The 18,882-nt window shown below is 44.7% G+C and overlaps 1 protein-coding gene across 2 annotated transcripts in view; it reads left to right on the top strand.

Annotated features, from left to right (window-relative positions):
- The first annotated feature begins 5,387 nt into the window (after positions 1-5,387).
- Positions 5,388-18,882, top strand: part of MCC (MCC regulator of Wnt signaling pathway) — a 271,105-nt gene continuing 257,610 nt past the window's right edge. For both annotated transcript variants that reach the window (XM_077757204.1, XM_077757203.1), the window contains exon 1: positions 5,388-5,574. In XM_077757204.1, the coding sequence (XP_077613330.1) occupies positions 5,518-5,574 (57 nt within the window). In that variant the 5' untranslated portion in view covers positions 5,388-5,517. The remainder of the gene's footprint in view (positions 5,575-18,882) is intronic.

Raw genomic sequence — 18,882 nt, 5'->3', positions numbered from 1 at the left:
ATGAGAAACAATGAAATCTGGCCATGTGTAGCAACATGGATGGACCTTGAGGGTGTTATGCTGAGCGAAATAAGTCAGGCAGAGAAGGACAAATATCATATGTTTGCACGTATAGGAGGATTAGGAGGAACTTGACGGAGGAACAAGGGGGAGAAGAAGGGCGGAAATGGTGGGGGAAAGGGAGAGAGGCAAACCATGAGAGACTCTTGAATGCTGACAAAAACTGAGGACTGATGGATGTGGGGGGGAGGAGGGATGGGCATGGAGGAGGGCACTTGTGGGGATGAGCACTGAGTGTTATGTGGAAACTAATTTGACAATAAACTATTAAAAAAAAATGCACTATAAAAAAAAAAAAAACCCAACAAACCCAAAAAACAAAAAACAACACCCCACTTCATTTCATGGAATCTTAGATTGGAAAAAGCTCATTGCATGAAATTGTTCTCAACATTTGAATGACTTTCAGTGTGTCCCACCAGCCTTTCCCCTGTGCTTGAACAATTTCAGAGATTGGGGTCACAACTACTCTATTCTTGCATTGACAGACAATGCTGTGGTCTTCCTTTCCTTAAGGTAAAATTTAATTACAAGCCATTATTAGTCTTCATTACCCCTCCATAATCACACAGAGGGGAGTTGGATGGCTCTTCATGTAAGTGCTATTAGTTAGTATGTATGTCTGAAGTCTTCTCTCTACTAGTCTGTAAAGTCTCCAGCTCTTTCAATCCTTCCTGCTCTCCTGGGAAGAAGCATCAGAATCCTCTGCCTCTCCAAGCCTATCCAAAGCTAATCTCATGGTTTGAGTCCTTGGCCCTGTCCTTTTCTCCCTTCTCAGGAACTTTGGTCCATCTGCTTTCTCTCTCTGTATTTCCAGACTTCACATATGCCCTCCTACTCTCTACTCAGTACTGCTTACCTACTCGAAGAAACTATCCCATCTGCTGGTTTCCTGTCAGCATCAAATTTATGGAAAGAGTAGTGCATGGCCACCTCTTTACCCTGTCTTCCCTTCCTTGGCAACCTTAGTTGATTTCATGGTTTTATTTATTGTTCTAATAGGGGTAACCCCAAACCTTCATCTCCATCTCAACCCTGATGTATCTCTGTAGTTCCACGGCAAGCTTCCTGCTGAACATCTCTCCTTGAATATCCAGTTGTCACTTCAAACTTATGTGATCTCAAACATAGTTTCCTCCATAACCTATTCCTTCTTTGGAATCCCTATTTTTGTTGAGGACATTGCCTGAAACAGCATTCAGCCACATTCTAGATCTACAAGTCACATTTAAGTTCTCCTCCTTCCAACGCAGTTTCTGTCTACTCTCTTCCTTATTTATTTTATTAAAAAATGTTTTTAATGTTTATTTATTTTTGATAGAGAGAAAGAGGGAGAGAGAGAGAGACAGAACTGAGTGGGGGAGGGGCAGAGAGGGAGAGGGAGACAGAATCCGAAGCAGACTCCAGGCTCTGAGCTGTCAGCACAGACACCCCTATTTATTTTATTTTTAGAGAGAGAGTGAGAGCAGAGCAAGGGAGAGGGGTACAGAGAGAAAGAGAGTCGCTTATTAAATTTTTTTTTAAAGTTTTATTTATGTATTTTGAGAAAAAGAGAGAGAATGCAGGCACAAGTGTGCACAAGCAGGGGATGGGCAGAGAGAAGAGGGGGAGAGAGAATCCCAAGCAGGCTCCACATGGTTAGCATGGGGCCTGATGTGGGGCTCGATCCCATGACTGTGGAATCATGACATGAGCTGAAAATAACAGTTGGATGCTTAACTGACTGAGTCACCCAGGTGCCCCTGTCTACTCTCTTCCTATAGAATCTCTTCCATGTATCCCCTCCATCCATTTCCATTGCTCCAACTTAATTAAGGCCTCTGTAGCCTCTTGCTGGACCACGAGGACCCTCGGCATGTTCAGGTCCCATTTTCGACTTACCACATTCACTGTTGCCAAACTGTTGTGGAGTTACATCTTTTGTGGTGGTTAAGTAGTAAAGTCACTGTTTAAGAAGAAAATTCTGTATAGTCAATTTTACTCTTGAAAATGTCTTCTATTGTCCACAAAGTAGAATCTGCAGTCATACTGCTTCTTAATACGTTCAACACTGCCAATTTTTCCTCCGGTCTTGGAACAGATCACTTTCTTTTGGTTGAACACCAGATGAAATCATCTGCTTGGCTTTAGGGGCCATCTAGTATGAAAAATATGTTCCTTTAAACACTAGAATCACGCTCAACACTAGTCTGTTTGAATTCATGTGAGTTGCTCATGAGGGTGGTACAGATCCACTGGACTGTGTCAAAGCACAGCTCCGATCCCATTATTTCTCTACTCAGAAGCCCTCAGTGGATCTCCATTGCCTATCAGAAGTCTCATTTCTTGAGCCTGTCACTCAAAACTTGGCTTTAACTCACTTACCTAATCCAGGTTCCACTCCAAAATGGAACACCTGCCATTGATGTCACATGCCCAGCACATTCCATCCTCCATCTATATTTTCTCTCACATGGTCCCCCAGTCTGGGGTACCTTCACCTTACTCCCCATCTTTGCTGGACTCCATCATTCTTCAGAGATCAACTCACATGCCGCCTCTCCTAAGATTCCTTCACAGTTCTCTTCCAACTCAGTCCAGCCCAAATCCTATTTCCTCCCCTGAACTGCGATAGATCTTCATTTGTATTGCTTTCATGGTAAGTTTCATTTTCTTTTTTTTTTTAATGTTATTTAAAAAATTTATTTCTGAGAGAGAGAGAGAGAAGGGGAGGGTCAGAGAGAGAGAGGGAGACACAGAATCCAAAGACAGGCTCCAGGTTCTGAGCTAGCTGTCAGCACAGAACCCGACGCAGGGCTTGAACCCATTAACTGTGAGATCATGACCTGAAATGAAGTCGGACACTTAACCAACTGAGCCACCCAGCCACCCCGGTAAGTTTCATTTTCTATCCAGAACTGTCATGTTCTTTATGTTTTATGACACTATAAACACCTTATGGGCAGGGCTAGTGTTTGAGTCTCTTATATTTTCATAGTCTTTCACCACCATCTCCATCTTCCAGCACACATTCAGTCCTCAATAGTTTTTTTAGAGTGGCTAAAGTAAACAAATCAGGAGACTATAGATGCTGGCTGGGGAGGATGTGGAGAAACTGGAACCCTCTTGCGCTGTTGGTGGGAATGCAAACTGGTGTATCTGCTCTGGAAAACAGTGTGGAGGTTCCTCATGAAATTAATAATAGAACTCCCCTATTGCCCAGCAATAGCACTGCTAGGAATTTACCCAAGGGATAAAGGAGTGCTGATGCATAGGGGCACATGTACCCCAATGTTCACAGCAGCACTCTCCACAATAGCTAAAACATGGAAAGAGCCTAAGTGTCCATCAACGGACGAATGGATCAAGAAGATGTGGTTTATCTATACCATGGAATCCTACATGGCAATGAGAAACAATGAAATCTGGCCGTTTGCAGCAACGTGGATGGAACTGGAGGGTATTATGCTAAGTGAAATAAGTCAATCAGAGAAAGACAGATACCATATGTTTTCACTCATATGTGGATCTTGAGAAATTTAACAGAAGACCATGGGAGAGGGGAAGGGGGAAAAAAGTCACAGGGAGGGAGGGAGGCAAATCATGAGAGACTCTTAAATACTGAGAACAAACTAAGGGTTGATGGGGTTTGGGGAGAGGGGAAAGTAGGTGGCGACACTGAGGAGGGCACTTGTTGGGATGAGCGCTGGGTGTGGTATGGAAACCAATTTGACAATAAATTATATTAAAAAAAGATATTTGACATAAGAAAATGATTTTTAAAGATTTTATTTTTAAGTTATCTCTACATCCAATGTAGGACTTGAGCTTACAACCTAGAGATCAAGAGTTACATGCACATTGACTAAGTCAGCCAGGCACCCCAGTTCTTAATAGGTTTTAATGAGTAAATAAGAAAAATAAATGTGGCTTCCTAGCCCCTCCCCATGCAGAAGAGCTTCTCCCAATGTGCTCTAGTCTGGCAGTGCCCTGGAACTTGGGACCCAGTGCTCCCCCAATGCAGCAAACTCTTTTCTTTTTAAAAGCCCAGTAGCACCTCTATCAGGCAATGAATGAACTCACCAGAAAGGCAGCTAGGTAAGAAGATAAATGCAAATGGTCAAGCTCTTTGCTCCTCCTTCTTAAAAAGCAAAATAAACATCCTATTTGATTAAAAAAAAAAAAAGACCTTGGAAATTAACAATACAATGGCTTTTTCATAGAAGGCTCTAGGAAATACCTAGTCTGTCACAAAATGGAGACATTTTGTTCCCATTGTGTAGAAAGAAACTGATGAGGCCTCTTAAGCAATCCTGCAGACCAACTGTTTGAAGGATCAGAACATTTTTTTCAGTGTATTTCAAGTTCAGTGGGACTTTAACCTTTATGGGGAGAAAAATCCCTCCCCTGTCACTTCCCTACATAGGGATGCTTTTACCTCAGGGAAACCCAAAGCTGAGGGGAGTTCTGATTCCACCAGTCCACTGGATATAACAGTCCGTTGAATCTTTTCTGATTCATACTCCAAACCCCAGAAATACACACCTAGCTCTGCTCGGATGAGCCTTGAAATTTTTAAGGAAGGTAGGGGGTTGAAGAGGCTGGGAAATGTAATATTTAAAAAGATAGTTTAGGGTTGGGGGAGGATGGGAAATTTGAGCCTATTTTCACCTTTCAAGGGATGGGACATCTTCATCTTTATTATCGACATGCAGAAAATGTAATCTGCTCCAGCGACAGAGAGGGAGTTTGACAGTGAATTTACACCCTCGGTGTTGACTTTAGACAGATCAGGGAAAATGAACGCCGCATACTCTTGTAAAATCTTAATGTACCATGAGGAGTGCACAGCGCTGGCTGATGTACAGTGTTCAGATTTGTCTTGACCTTATTAGATCATGGAAAGTGGCTTCTAGGAGGAATTAAAAAAATTTTTTTTTTCTGCACAATTACTCAGGTGGCTTTTCCTGTTTCTTCTCTTCCTCCTGGACTTGGGTCCTGTAATTACTATCGCAGAGAGCTGGAAGGATGNCCACCCCCGCCCCTGTTCTCTCTCTGGCCCCGCCTCCTCCGCGCACCGAGCAGCCAGACAGCTGTGTTCAATCAGAAACCACTTACAACTCCAGACGATTCAAAAGGGAAACTTCAGCGTGAAGTGCAGCCCTGCTCCGGCTCTCTCTGTAGCTTTCTTTCCCTCCCCGGAGCCCGAGGCACGGATCTCGCTCGCCCCGCCGCCCTCGTCTCTTCAGGAGCTCGCTGGAGCCCTCCGGCGTGCGGGGTCCTACTGGGAGGTGCCCTCCAGCNCCATGAGAGCTTGCATCCTTCCTTGGGTCTGCCCCACGGTCTTGGGTGAAAATGGCTGTCTAGACTAAAATGTGCCAGAAGGGACCAAGCGGTGGATATCGAGCCTGGTAAGCCCAACTCAGAAGCTCCGAGAGCTGGAGGAGGAGGAGGAGCTCGGCTCTGAAAAGTGCAGTCATGAATTCTGGAGTTGCCATGAAATATGGAAACGACTCCTCGGCGGAGCTGAGCGAGGTAAGGAACAGCTGAGGTCGCGAGCTCTGGCTTCTCAGACGTTTATGGTTTCCGACAAACCCCCGTCCCTCCCGATTATCCCCAGCCCTACACCCCTGCACCCTACCCACCTCGTGCTCCCAGGCTGGAGGCAGCGCAATTAAAGATTAATAGATTTTTTTTGGATCTTGTTGTAACTTGTAGTGCTACTCAGGAAATGACCTTAGCTGGCTTAATGTTTCAGTCTGAAATCAGTGGCTCAAAAAAGAAACAAGCTCTCACCACGCGGCCAAGACTTTCTGCTCTCCGTGAATCTGGGTCCCCAGTCCTTTTCTACCCCGTTTCCCCCAGTTTAGGCTCAACGTTCCTTTTCGTAGAAGCAGTCGGGGATCTCAAGCTGAGCCGAAGCCGCCAGTAACTAATTTGGTGGGGCTGGGGAGCTCATTGGATTATTAAATCTACCACTTGGCTCCCACGTGTGATGCATTTGGTTAAGTTCGGGCAAGGTGGTCTCTCGCTGGCGGAGTTGAATGACCCACGCTGGGGAGGGGAGTGGAGAGGAAGCACATCAAAGCCGCTTAGAACTTTATTTCCTGCCCTGAACTGGACTCCGGAGTCTTTGAGGCAAGAGCATTTGCAATTCCTAGCTCTCACTGTAACATACCCTCTTGAGTGTTTGAGACTCGCTTTGAAATTAAAGCTACATCAAACGGTATGCAAATACGTGAGCGGTAAGATGCTCAAAGCCACCTTTTTTTTTTTTTGATGACTTTAGGGATCCCTCAGCAAAACCCTTCTTTCCCTCCAACTCCCGCCCCCGCTGAGTCCCCCACTTTGAATACCTGAAAAGTATTCTTTTGAGTAGACGCTCAAAAGAGAGGAGGGAGTCTGTGTGACCAGTGTCTAGAGCAGGGAGGCTTAGTGGCTGTGGGTTTTCCTCCTAACATCATCACTGAGCTATTTATGGGGCAAAAGTAGAATAAATAGTCTGTGCTTGAATATGGCTTAAGAGAGGAAAGGGGAAGAAAAGGAGACCAGTGTAAAAACAGCCGGAAGGCAGACAGAGGTGATGTCAGATTACGAAGGGTGAAGAAAATGAAAGGATGCAGCCCTGGCTGTGGGAAGAGGCTGGCTGGAGATGGGGAAACCCGAGTAGGTCTGCGGCTGGTATCCCGCAGTGAATGCCCTGGCCCCTGCCTGGTGCTCTGTGTTTTGCTGCTGTGCTGTCCCTGCTGGGGTTTGGAGTAGCATTTTGAGGTGTTGGTGAATGAAGTAGCGCCATTTCCTAATTCGGGTGGCGTCCCTTGTGGTTTAGAAGGTGAGGAGATGCTAAGAGGGGTGGGTGTAACTTGAAAACAGATCTTCCTGCCTCTTCCCCTAACCTCCTAAGTGATTTTTGGCAATTGAACAAGCAGGGAGAAGTTCACATCTAAAATAGAATCTAGGACCCAGGAGAAACCTTATTTAAGGAGAAACCTGTGACTTGCCTTGTAAGGTCGCTTAAAAATCCAAAACTTAAAGGTATTTGTCCTGCAGAGAGTATTTCCCTGGCCTTTCACATTGTTTATTTCTCTGTGGTAGCTTTAACTCCCCGTCACCTGAAGTGTGTTGTTCAGTAACCTTTGTTTTGAAAATGAATTCAAGGTTTAGGATTAAGGTGACTAGAATACTAGAGAAAGAGCGAGAGTGAGAGGAGGTCCTTTCCTGGTGTTGGGGTGGGCCAGAAGGGTATTACGTGAACCCAGAGTATCTATGAAGCGCAGGTGGGGGGCTCCTTGCCTACTTGGATCCATTCCTATGTACTCCTTAGAAAACTTGTGGCCGAAGGGAAGGGTGGAGGGTGCTTCGTGGTCCCTGCATTAGTTGGAGCAATAATATTTGAGCATTTAAGGGCATAATTGGTTCCTGAGGATATTATAAGTTTCTGCCCAATCCTATCCTTCACCAGATTTTCTCTCCCCTTTCTCAGTGTCTGTTCATCATTTCTTAACTTCTTTCGGGCCTTCTTTCTAGGTTCAGTGGTTTAGTTGTCCTGCTGTCCCCTGCTGTCCCAGTTTTCCTGCAGATCTGGTAGTTGTCATAGATGACAAGGGTAGTTATTTTTGAGTTTTTGGACTCGTTGGCAATTAGGGTATGTGTAAGAGAATTTGTAAGGCCAGGGTGTATGTGCGGGTCTTCCTTGTGGACCCTAAATGTCAGGTCCGTTTATCATGGGCAATAGTTGTAGGATTGACTTTTTTTTTTTTTTAATAATACCACAAGATCTGAATACAATTCATTTGTATTTCTCACAACAGATCTCTGGTGTAAAGGAGCAGTTTCTTCTTTTCACAGTAATTTTTCTCTTAAGTGCTAATTTGCAAAGTTGTCAACCTCCTTTGATGGTTGGTTCCTCCTCCTCACCTGGAGGCAGAGCTAATAAAACCCCTCAGGGGCCCCTTTAGCACCACATCTCTTATTGCCCAGGAGCCTCTTGGAGGTCGCGGTGGGGTCAGATGCAGGCATTTCAGTGGCAGGAAAAACCTGAAAGAGCCCAGCATCATCCTGGGTGTCTGAAACAAGAGGCCTCTCTCATTGGCCTGGACTTGTGAGCTGACCCTTTGTACAGGGGCCCTGTGGGCCCAGGAATCCTTGACCCTTTGGCAGTAATGTTGGCGCTGACTCCATCACATCTTCAACAAGGGGGAGTGACTTGTGTCAGTTTTCTAGCTGAAATCTGCTGGTTCCTTTGGTGAGAGCAGCGAGCTTTGGTCAGCTGCTGAGGTGCTGACCTCTGCCTACAATTACCCCAGGAATGCTTGGATACAAGAGAGGCGGGAGGGGTTTGGGTGTGAGGGCTACATGACCTAGAGGCCGGTGTTTTGCATGTGTAAGAACTTTTAAGATCGAAAAACAGGAAATTCATGAATGTGTTCCTTTTGTGTCTTTAGCTGGAACAATAGCTGTTTAAGATCCTGTGAGATGATGATAGGAGATAGTGAAATTACCCCTACCTGTGGGCATTCAAAACAGTTGTGTTTATCCATGACCACAAATGGCTTCTATCAAGTCTGAACACTTTAACCAGAGCAAACTAATCCTTACCATTAACCACAGTAATTCGAAGGGAAAATCTAAGAGGCATGAATTGACTGTTCTCTTTTCTTGGCTTGCCCCTATCAAAGCAATCAAAGGATGTTTTTCTTTTTCTAATGTGAGGTTAAGGAAGGACTTCAACACCAGCCAAATCAAGAGTCCTTAGAAAATCAAGTACAGGGTCAGCAGCACTGGATTAAATTCTCCCAGATCTCATCAAGGGAAAGCTCTTAATTCTTCCTCCTTGCTATGGTTTTTTGGTTTGCACTTAGTTATGTTTGTCTTGATGAAACTTGTGGGACCAGTATATATTTTGGCATTGCTGCACCACCACAGTCACGTCTCCTAGTTCTTAGAATAGTTCAGATTTGGGGAGAAAGACGTCTTGAGGCACCGCATTAGCAAGGCATGATTTGAATTCACTAAATCTTACAGGAGAGCTGTTTACTGGATCTGCTTGTCTGGTAGACAGCTACTTATTTATGTAGCAAAATAAAAATTTATCTTTAAGGGTTCTTTCCTGGTGATCACTAAAACCTCTGGGGAGTAAAAAAAAATATTCAAGAATAATTTGTCTGAAGCAATCAACTTCCATATTTTTTGCCTTTTATTATTTAAAACTTTTTAATGTTTGTTTATTTTTGAGAGAGAGAGAGACAGACAGAGCATGAGCAGGGGAGGAGCAGAGAGTGAGGGAGAAAAAGAATCCGAAGCAGCTGTCAGCACGGAGCCCGACGTGGGGCTTGAACTCATGAATCATGAGATCATGACCTGAGCCGAAGTCAGACACCCAACCAACTCAGCCACCCAGGCACCTCATTTTTTGCCTTTTAAACATTAAACAACAGGTTAAAGTTCTCCTTCACTGTTTACCTCAGTTGCCTCTAGAAATCCTACCTCTCTTATTCTTTCCTTATCCCTTTATTCAAAGCTGCTCTCTCGAGATGATTCCACTCCAGAGCTTTCTCTGTGTGCTTTCACCATTTATTTGTTGGGTAGCTATGGAAACTCCACATCTTTGTTGATACTCTAATTAAGAAGTGGATTTGTATAGGAGAAAGTTGTTCTCTACATGGATGATCCTGTATGACTGTCTCTGAGTGGCCATCTCACAGATAGATGTAGGCTTCATCTTCCAGTTAGAAAATATCAGAGTTGGAGGGGCCTGTGAGATCACCTAGTATTCCCATACCCCTTTATACTCCTTTGTCTTTATAGAATCAACTTCACTGTAATGAGTTGTTTGTCTGTCTCGGGGATAGACCGTCAACACCAGAAGAACAGTGTTGAAAACCTGTCATAGAGTCTGGCACATAGTAGTGTTCTACATGCGTTTGAATGAATGAACACCTTGCCTCTCCTCTCCCTTTCCCTTTAAAAAAATTTTTTTAAGAGCTTGTGAGAGCACGAGTGGGGGAGGGGGAGGGAGAGGCGGACAGAGGATCCAAAGTGGGCTCTGCATTGACAGCCGAGAGCCCGCTGCAGGTCTCTAACTCACAAACCATGAGATTGTGACCTGAGCCAAAGTCAGTCCCTTAACTGACTGAGCTGCCCAGGGGCCCCTCCCTTTCCCTTTTTATACATATGGAATTTGAGGAAGTGTTTAAGTGCTTGGTCTGAGGCTCTTTTATTTTTTTTATTTTTTGGTGACCGTATATGGCTGTGTAACAAACTGCCCCCAAATTTAGAGACTTAAAAAAATCTAACTTGTGCATGATTTTGCAATTTTGGGCATAGCTCAGAGAGGGAAGGCTTGTGTCTGACTGGATCTAGACTGTCCACTTCCAAGATGGCTTAATCACATGGCTGGCAAACTGGTGCTGGCTGTGGATGGGAGATCAGCCCTATTCTCTTCCTCTTTCCCACGTGGGCCTGCGCCTATGCCTGCTTGAGTTGCCTCTCAACATGGCAGCTGGGTTCCAAGAGGGGAGAGGTGGAGGCTGGCAGTTCTTTTTTTATTTTTTTTATTTTTAAAATTTATTTCGGAGAGACAGCATGAGCAGGGGAGGGTCAGAGAGCGAGGGAGATACAGAAGCTGAAGCAGGCTCCAGGCTCTGAACCAGCTGTCAGCACAGAGCCTGACACGGGGCTCGAACCCATAAACCGTGAGATCATGACCTGAGTGGAAGTTGGACGATTAACTGGCTGAGCCACCCAGCGCCCTTGGAAGTTCTTTTAAAATGTAGGATTGAAACTGGCACTTCTATGCATCTGTTGGTTAAAAACTGCTATATGCTTAGCCCAGATTGAAAGCGGTGAGAAAATAGACTCCACCTTTCCAAGGGGGATATAACACCGAATTTGCAACTTTTTATTTATTTATTTTTTTTGCGCAACCATTTTTAATCTACTCCAGAGGCCTCAAAAACACAAAACCTCATCTAAAAACCCTCTTCTCTTAATTCTCGGTGTCTGGCAATGGTTCCTGATTTGTTTCTTAGCTGTGAATTCAGTGGTTTTCCAGGGTATTGACCTGTTTCATTATCAAAAACCCTGTGAGAGACCTTCTGTTAGGCCCATCCTACAGGTGTGGAGGTTGAGGCATAAAGAGGTGAAAACACTTACCGAGGTTTTATAGACTATTAGCGGCGGAATCAGGTTTCGAGCTCCAGTAGTGTTTCTCTCAGGTCCATAAATTGTACATGGTTTCCCTTCATCAGTTTCTCTTCCTGCTCTCAGCTTGTGATCACATGTTCCTAGGAGGGAGTATTTTATATAATAGGCCTGTTTAACTTGATTTGTATTGTAATCTCCATGCAATACCCAGATAAATACTTTTGATAAAAATGAAATGGATATGATTAAAGGGATATGGTCACTGCCATCACCTTCAACCTGCTGAAGAATTCTACGCATTGATTTATCCAGAGCCCTAAAAGCAGATTGGTCATAAGGAATAGGGTGATCTTCATCCAAGCGAGCCTTCCTTTCTGTCCTTGTTTACTGCTAGGGAGATCGGGGCACGGCGACCTCTGTCCCACTGAGAGGTCCCACTGGCTGTGTCCTCAGAGGTGCCCGAGGCATTAGTCCTGCCATGTTTGAGGTGCCAGAATAAGGCTTCCGTTGTCCCAGAATGAGCACTCTCCCACCCCTGCAGGTGGGGCTTTAGGCTCCTAATACCGTTTGCCAAGTCACTGTGGCGCCGCAGAGGGCTGAGCTTGGCAAAGAAAGCCAGGGAACACGGTGCATATGGTGGCCAGGGCCACGCGGCAAGGCAGCTGCTGGTGGTTAGGTCCTGAGGAAGCACGTGCTGAATGTGGCCATGACTCAGACCCAGCTGGCCAGGGGAAGTAGAGCAAGTGTGGCTGGATCCAGTGGTGGTCAAAGGAACAAGAAAAAGAACTGGGATAGGAGAGGAGGAGGTTTGTCAAAGACCAGGCGGGTGATTGGGGCTGAGGTGGCCACAGACGTGAAAGCCCAGAGAGAACCTTGATTCCAAGGACGTGCTTTGTCCAACTGGGAAGTTGTAAAATGAATCCCAAGATTTCTCTGTATTAAGGAAGTACTTACGGGACTGTGGGTACCGGATTTGAGGCACCAGAGCTCTGAGTGGGTGGTGGGCACCCATTTAGCATAGGGAATGTGTTGGCAATCCTTAGGATGTAAACTCCAGGGTGCTTTAGCAGCTGCCCGGAGCTCATTTACTCCAGCACAAGCCATGTGGAACTGGAAGATAAAAGCCCCATTTATGGCAACATTAAGAAGATGTTGATGGGGGCGCCTGGGTGCCTTAGTCGGTTAAACGTCCGACTTTCACTTGGGTCATGATCTCACGGTTCGTGGGTTCGAGCCCCGTGTCGGGCTCTGTGCTGACTGCCAGCCCAGAGCCTGGAGCCTGTTTCAGTCTGTGACTCCCTCTCTCTCTGACCCTCCCCTGCTCACGCTGTCTCTCTCTCTCTCTCTCCTAGAAATAAATAAAACATTAAAAAAAAAATTAAAAAAAAAAAAGATGTTGATGAACAGAGACTTCAAATTTAGTTTTTGATCCAAGGGATCACATTTCAGAAAATAAGATTACATTTTAAGTAAGTTCCTGATTCTGGGAAGGAGGTTTGTATTGGTGCGATTATGGAATCAGACAAGGGAAAAAACTCTGAAAACTGACAGTAGTGAGAATGTGGACTTTGACATCAGCAAGGGCGCGAGGGCAGAGAGAGAGGATACATAGTTATTTTCTCCACCCCTGCGCTTGCTGCCCCCCACCCCAGATTCCTAACATGGGTTTCTCTCATTTTTGAAAGAAAGGAGGAGAGAATAACCTGGATTAGACAGATAAACAGAGTTCAACTTATAGAGTAAATATTTACTGGGACCACAGAGCTATCCTCTTTCTAGCAAATGTCCTTTTTTCTCGCTGGACAGAAATAGCCAAAATTAGTTCATGGGGGAAAGAGGACACCTTGTGAAAGGTTTGTATTAGCATAAGGAGTGACTGAGTTCATAGAGCATTTTATATTTGCAAATCTTTTAAGATGTAGAACATTAAAAAAATGTTTTTAATGTCTTTATTTTATTTTGAGAGACCGAGACAGAGAGCGAGCACGGGAAGGGCAGAGAGAGAGGGAGACACAGATTCTGAAGCAGGGTCCAGGCTCTGAACTGTCCGCACAGAGCCCAATGCGGGCCTCGAACCCATGGACTGTGAGATCATGACCTGAGCTGAAGTCGGAAGCTTAACCCACTGAGCCACCCAGGTGCCCCAAGATGTAGAACATTTTATATTTGCAGATCTCTTAAGATTTTTCTTAAACTCGGCAAAGAAGTTGAACCAAATCAAGTCTAGGAGAAATTAAAAATCCTGAATTAGCTGCTGTTGATTCTACTTGTTACAGGTTAGGGTTTGTTAACTTTGTAAATAAGCAATAAAAACCTGTTGGGCTGGGAATGTTGTGTGCTAAAAGCTACTTGAAGCTTTGGCGGGTGGGATATTTTGAGGCGGAGCCCTTGTCGTGAGGTTTGATCAGTGTGTGGAATAACCCATGATGGGACATCGAAATGCATCTTAAGCCAAAGGTTGTAGTGTTTGATTACCGGAGAACAGAAAGTTTCATGAAACCTGAGTGTGTGTGTGCATGCATGTCAGTTAACGATTCCAGCTGGATTTGTGAAAAATATTGAAGCTGTTGTCAAGGGAAGAATGCCAACATGAAAATAGATTGCCTGGCAGTTAGAAAAGCAGTGGAGTCCTCTGGTTGGTTGCATGGTAAGTGTGGGAGTAATTGCTTGTCCCTGTTTCCTGTGGGCTGTGTGGACTTGTGCACAGAATACATGGTGCACTCACTTTGTGTGGGCCCCTCCTGGCCTCCCACGTTGGATGTTCCTTCCCTCACCTGTGTTTAGAACACTTACTATAATTCTCCATAGCCTCTGTGTGAGACCATGAGATCTTTGAAGGCAGAGACAGAGGAAAACCCCTTAGTGTTGCCAGCACTTGGTCAGTATATGACATGGTAGGGCATCAGCATCAGCAAATTTGAAGTTACTTGTTTGGACCAAAGTGCACTTGGCATTATAGTGTGACTGATGTGTTGGGTCGACCTCTTCTATATTTTGGTTGAAGGGCACATTTGGGGAGAATTTAGTTTGGTCATTATTATCATAACTTACCCTCTATTCCCCATTGGTTTATTCAATCAGTAAACTCTGTGTGTCTTCTACATGCTAAGTGCTGTTTTTAGCTGTGGGGATATAGAAACAAAACTGATACAGTCCTTGTTCTGATGGACCCTACATTCTGATGGTATGTGCTGGAAAGAAAATTCACAGGGAATGAAGGAGGGAGGATGCCATTGTAGTGATCAGGGAAGACCTGTTTGTGGGAATCTTTGAACTGAGACCTGAATGAAATGAGGGATAGAGCCATGCAAAGATAGGAGTGATCATTTCAAGTAGGGGAAGAACAAAGGCAGAGGTCAGATACACATGGTGTGTTTATTTAAAAAAACTTATTTTTTAAAGTTTAGTTTTTATTTTTTGAGAGATAGAGCATAAGCAGGGAAGGGGCAGACAGAGGGGCAGAGAGAGGCAGAATCTGAAGCAGGCTCCAGGCTTTGAGCTGGCTGTCAGCACAGAGTCTGCTGCGGGGCTCGAACCCACAGACTGCAAGATCACGACCTGATCCAAAGTCGGACGCTTAACCGACTGAGCCACCCAGGCGTCCCTCACATGGTGTGTTTAAACAAGGAGGTGATGTGGCTGTGGGTGAAGTAAGCAAGAGGAGAATGGAAGGAGATGTCTGAGAAAACTAGTTCTGCCTAGATTACCTATAGTCTCCTAGGCTATGGAAAAGAATTTTGGATTTCTCTGGAGTGTTTTGATATGCCTGAACTGATATATAAATGTGTGTGCATGTATATATAGTATGTATGTGTATATATGCATATACATATATATTTATATAATTTATTTGTGGGGCAGGGTGGGAAGGAGGTTTTAGCAAAAAAAGTCCAGGAAGGCTGTGTCCCCAAAGCCAATTTAAAGAAGTATTTTCAGAAGAGAGTAAAGTTATCAAATGCCCCATTCCCTCTTTTGTTTCATACACTACCTTACAGCGTAGGCATATTCTCAGATTTTCAAATTGTGTGATTGTAAAATTATTTTTGGACATTTTCAAAATATTTGAGTTCAGTTGAATGGTTTAAAGAACGAAGCGCACGGACATTGGTCATGAATGATTGAAAACTGCCTTCCTTTGGATGGTTCGGTGTTGATGGACGATGATGATGTAGAATATATGTGGGTTCTGACTTAGGGAAACTGGGCTCTCCTTTCCACTATCACTTGGACTAATTTTCCTTCCACTATTGAAAATCACTGACTTTATTTTTTATGAAATTTCATATCAGTTCTAAGGAGTCTGGAAGGCTGACTCTTTTTTTTTCCTGTTGAAAAGTTACTTGTGGGGGCAACTGGATGGTTCAGTTGGTTGAGTGTCTGACTCTTGATTTCAGCTCAGGCCACAATTCCAGGATCATGGGCTCAAGCCCTGCTTTGGGCTCCATGCTAAACATGGGGTCTGCATCAGATTCCAACCCCCTCTCTTTCTCTGCCCCTCTCCTACTCACATGCACAATCACTTGCTCTCTGTCGCTCTAAATTTTTAAAAAATGTGGGGCACCTGGGTGGCCCATTTGGTTGACATCCATCCAACTTTGGCTCAGGCCATGATCTCATGGTTTGTGAGTTTGAGCCCACATCTGGCTTGTTGCTGTCTGCACAGAGCCCACTTTGGATTCTCTGTTCCCCTCTTTTTGACCCTCCCTCACTGTGATTTCTCTCAAAAGTAAATAAACATTAAAAAAAAAAAAAGCTATTTGGCAGTCGGGTTTTGGCAGTCGGGTTATACCAGAAAGTCATCTGGTAAGCATGGAAGGTGATGTTATTAAGCCATTTTTGATTGGAGGTTTATCTTCTCCAAGCCATTTGCATGTCTGATGAGGAAACTGAGGCCTGAATAAGGCTGGCTAGGGGCAGAGGGGGAAGTGTGGAACCCAGATTTTTTTTTTTCCTTACCTCCCAGGGATAATTTTCCTTTTCTGCCTCAACTTCCTTTGTTTCTGTCGCAAGATTTGCTTTAAAGTAGTTGTCTTACAGTGTTCTGTAATTATCTTAAAAAGAGGAAGCATAATTCTTTAGCAAATCTTGTCTATATATGACATTACTAATCGCACTATCAATAAGAATTTAGTTTTTGCTCTAATCTTTTGGGTATATTTTAGTAATCTTCTCTAAGTGGGTTCTTATTGGCTGAGATTATTGGCCTAAAAAATCTTAAAAATCCAAAGGAGCAGTTGTGTTCTGCTTTGGCGAAAGGAGAGCTGTGCTTGCTGTGTGGCTGGTTTGCCAGCTGCTCTGTGTTGATGTTTGCATGACTTGGTCAGTCACATTATCCTTTCTAAAAATTGTGGTAAACTATACATGCCATAAGATCTCCCATTTTCACCATTTTTATTTTTTTAACGTTTGTTTTGAGAGAGAGTGTACATACGCAAGCGGGGGAGGGCAGAGAGAGGGAGAGAGAGAACCCCAAGCAGGCTCTGTGGTGTCTGTGTAGAGTCTGATGCAGGGCTTGATCTCACAAACGGTGAGATCAAGGTTGGCTCAACTGACTGAGCCACCCAGTCGCCCTTGACCATTTTTAAATACACAGAGCTGTGGCATTAGTACATTCCCCCTGTGGTATATCCATTCTTATTTTCCATCTCCCTCAGCTGAAACTCTGTTCCTATTAAACACGGACTCCCCATGTCTACCCTACCTCCATCCTGGCAACCACTCTTTGACTCTCTCTCTATGAATCTGATGAATCTAGATCCTTCATGTAAGTATAATCGTAAGATACTTGGCCTTTTGGGACTGGTTTATTTCTGTTGGCAGAAGGTCTTCAAGGTTCCTCAGCACAGGAAGATGTCAGACTTCTTCCCACGTCAGGCTGGTCTCCCACTGTATGTCTGCGTCCTATTTTGTGTATCCATCCATCCATCGGTGGACTCTTGGGTGGCCTGCACCTTTTGGCTGTTGTGAATAACACTGCAATGAACACAGGTGTGCAGATATTGGACTCCATGCTTTTACTTTTTTGGGGGTATACACCCAGAAGTAGAATTGGTAGGCCATATGGTAATTCCATGTGTAAATTTGTGAGCAGTCACCTTTGCGTTTTCCATAGTGGCTGCTGTACTTTCCATCATCCCTACCAGCAGTGGGGACCGGTTCCAGTTTCTCCATATCCTCTCCAGCACTTGTTCTTTTGGTTTTGCTTTGCTTTTTACATAATTGCCTCCCTAATGGTTGTGAGGTGGTGTCTTGTCCCGGGTTTGATATGCATTTTCCTAATGATTGCTGGATGTTGAGGATATTCTCGTGCTTATTGGTCATAGTGTCTTTGAAGAAAGGTCTATTCAAGCCCTTGGTGCCCTTCGAACCCGGGCTTTTTTTTTTTTTTTTTTTTTTTTTAATAGGCTTCACACCTAGTGTGGAGTCCAACATGGGGATTGAATTTGGGACTCCAACATCAAGACCTAATCTGAGGTCAAGAGTCCCTTGCTAACTGACTGAGCCATTCAGGTGGCCTCTTTACCTGTTTTTCTTTCTTTCTTTTTTTTTTTTAATGTTTATTTCTGAGAGATAGACCACGTGAGCAGGGAGGGTCCGAGAGAGAGAGAGACACAGAATCCTGAAGACAGGCTTCAGGCTCTGAGCTGGCTGTCAGCGCAGAGCCCAACGCAGGGCTAGAACCCACGAACCATGAGATCATGACCTGAGCCAAAGTTGGACGCTGAATCAACTGAGCCATCTGGGCGCCCCATGTAGGGGTTCTTCCTATAGTTGGGATATCCATTCCCCATCCATTTCTCCTTTGTGCAGGTCTCCTGTTCTCTGTGGTTGGGGCTTTGCAGGTGCTTATGCCTTGGTATTCCCAGATGGAGAGACCGTGAGTGTGAAGCTAGGCAGGAGAATGGAGGCTTCCCCACAGAAAACAAACAGGCTCCGCCCTAGCCGGAGGCTCTTTCCTCCTCCGTGTCCAGGAAGAAGGTGCTTCCGGATGCATTGTGGGGCCAGCACATACTTCACAGGCTGGCGACCAGCAGCATTGCCTGTGGACTGGCTGGACACTCTCTAGCAGTGTTAGGCAGGCACCAGAGTTCTGAGGGGGTTTTTTTGTTTGTTTTTAGGTTTTATTTATTTTTAAAAGAGAGGGAGAGAGAGTGCACGGGGAAGGGGCAGAGAGAGAGGAAGAAACAGAATTCGAAGAAGGCTTCAGGCTCTGAGCTGTAAGCACAGAGCCCGATGAAGGACTTTAGCTCCCCAACTGCAAGATCATGACCTGTGCCGGAGCCAGATGCTTAACTGAGTTAAGTTCCTGGCATTTGAAGAGTTACTTTGCTCCACAACATGCTGTGATTTCACAGTATTTAAAGGGGAGTTTTAGGAAAGGCTTTAGCAAGAGGAGCCTGTGGCGAGTAGCCAAGAAGTCTGAGGCTGGCCTGTTAGATTAGATAACTGTTACTTTATTTCTTGGTGCTGTGAATCTAATCCTGGTTAAACCAAAATCTAATTTATTTTCATGCTTGATTGGGAGCACTTCTGATGAAGTGTTTGGATGAGAGTAGGCATCATATAGGAGTGCTAGTGCTCGGGAATGAGCGAGTCCAGGGGCTGCTGGCCCAGACTGATTATTAGTAGAGCGTTAGTAGTGGGTGGGGGGAAAACAGGGGAGTTGGACCCCCAAGACAGGAGGAGTTTTTACTTGCA

The sequence above is a fragment of the Crocuta crocuta genome, unplaced genomic scaffold, assembly GCF_008692635.1.
Source record: "Crocuta crocuta isolate KB4526 unplaced genomic scaffold, BGI_CrCroc_1.0 scaffold131, whole genome shotgun sequence".
In the NCBI taxonomy this organism is placed as follows: Eukaryota; Metazoa; Chordata; class Mammalia; order Carnivora; family Hyaenidae; genus Crocuta; species Crocuta crocuta.
The sequence above is the reverse complement of the archived record's forward strand: the minus strand, read 5'-3'. Positions and strand labels throughout refer to the sequence as shown.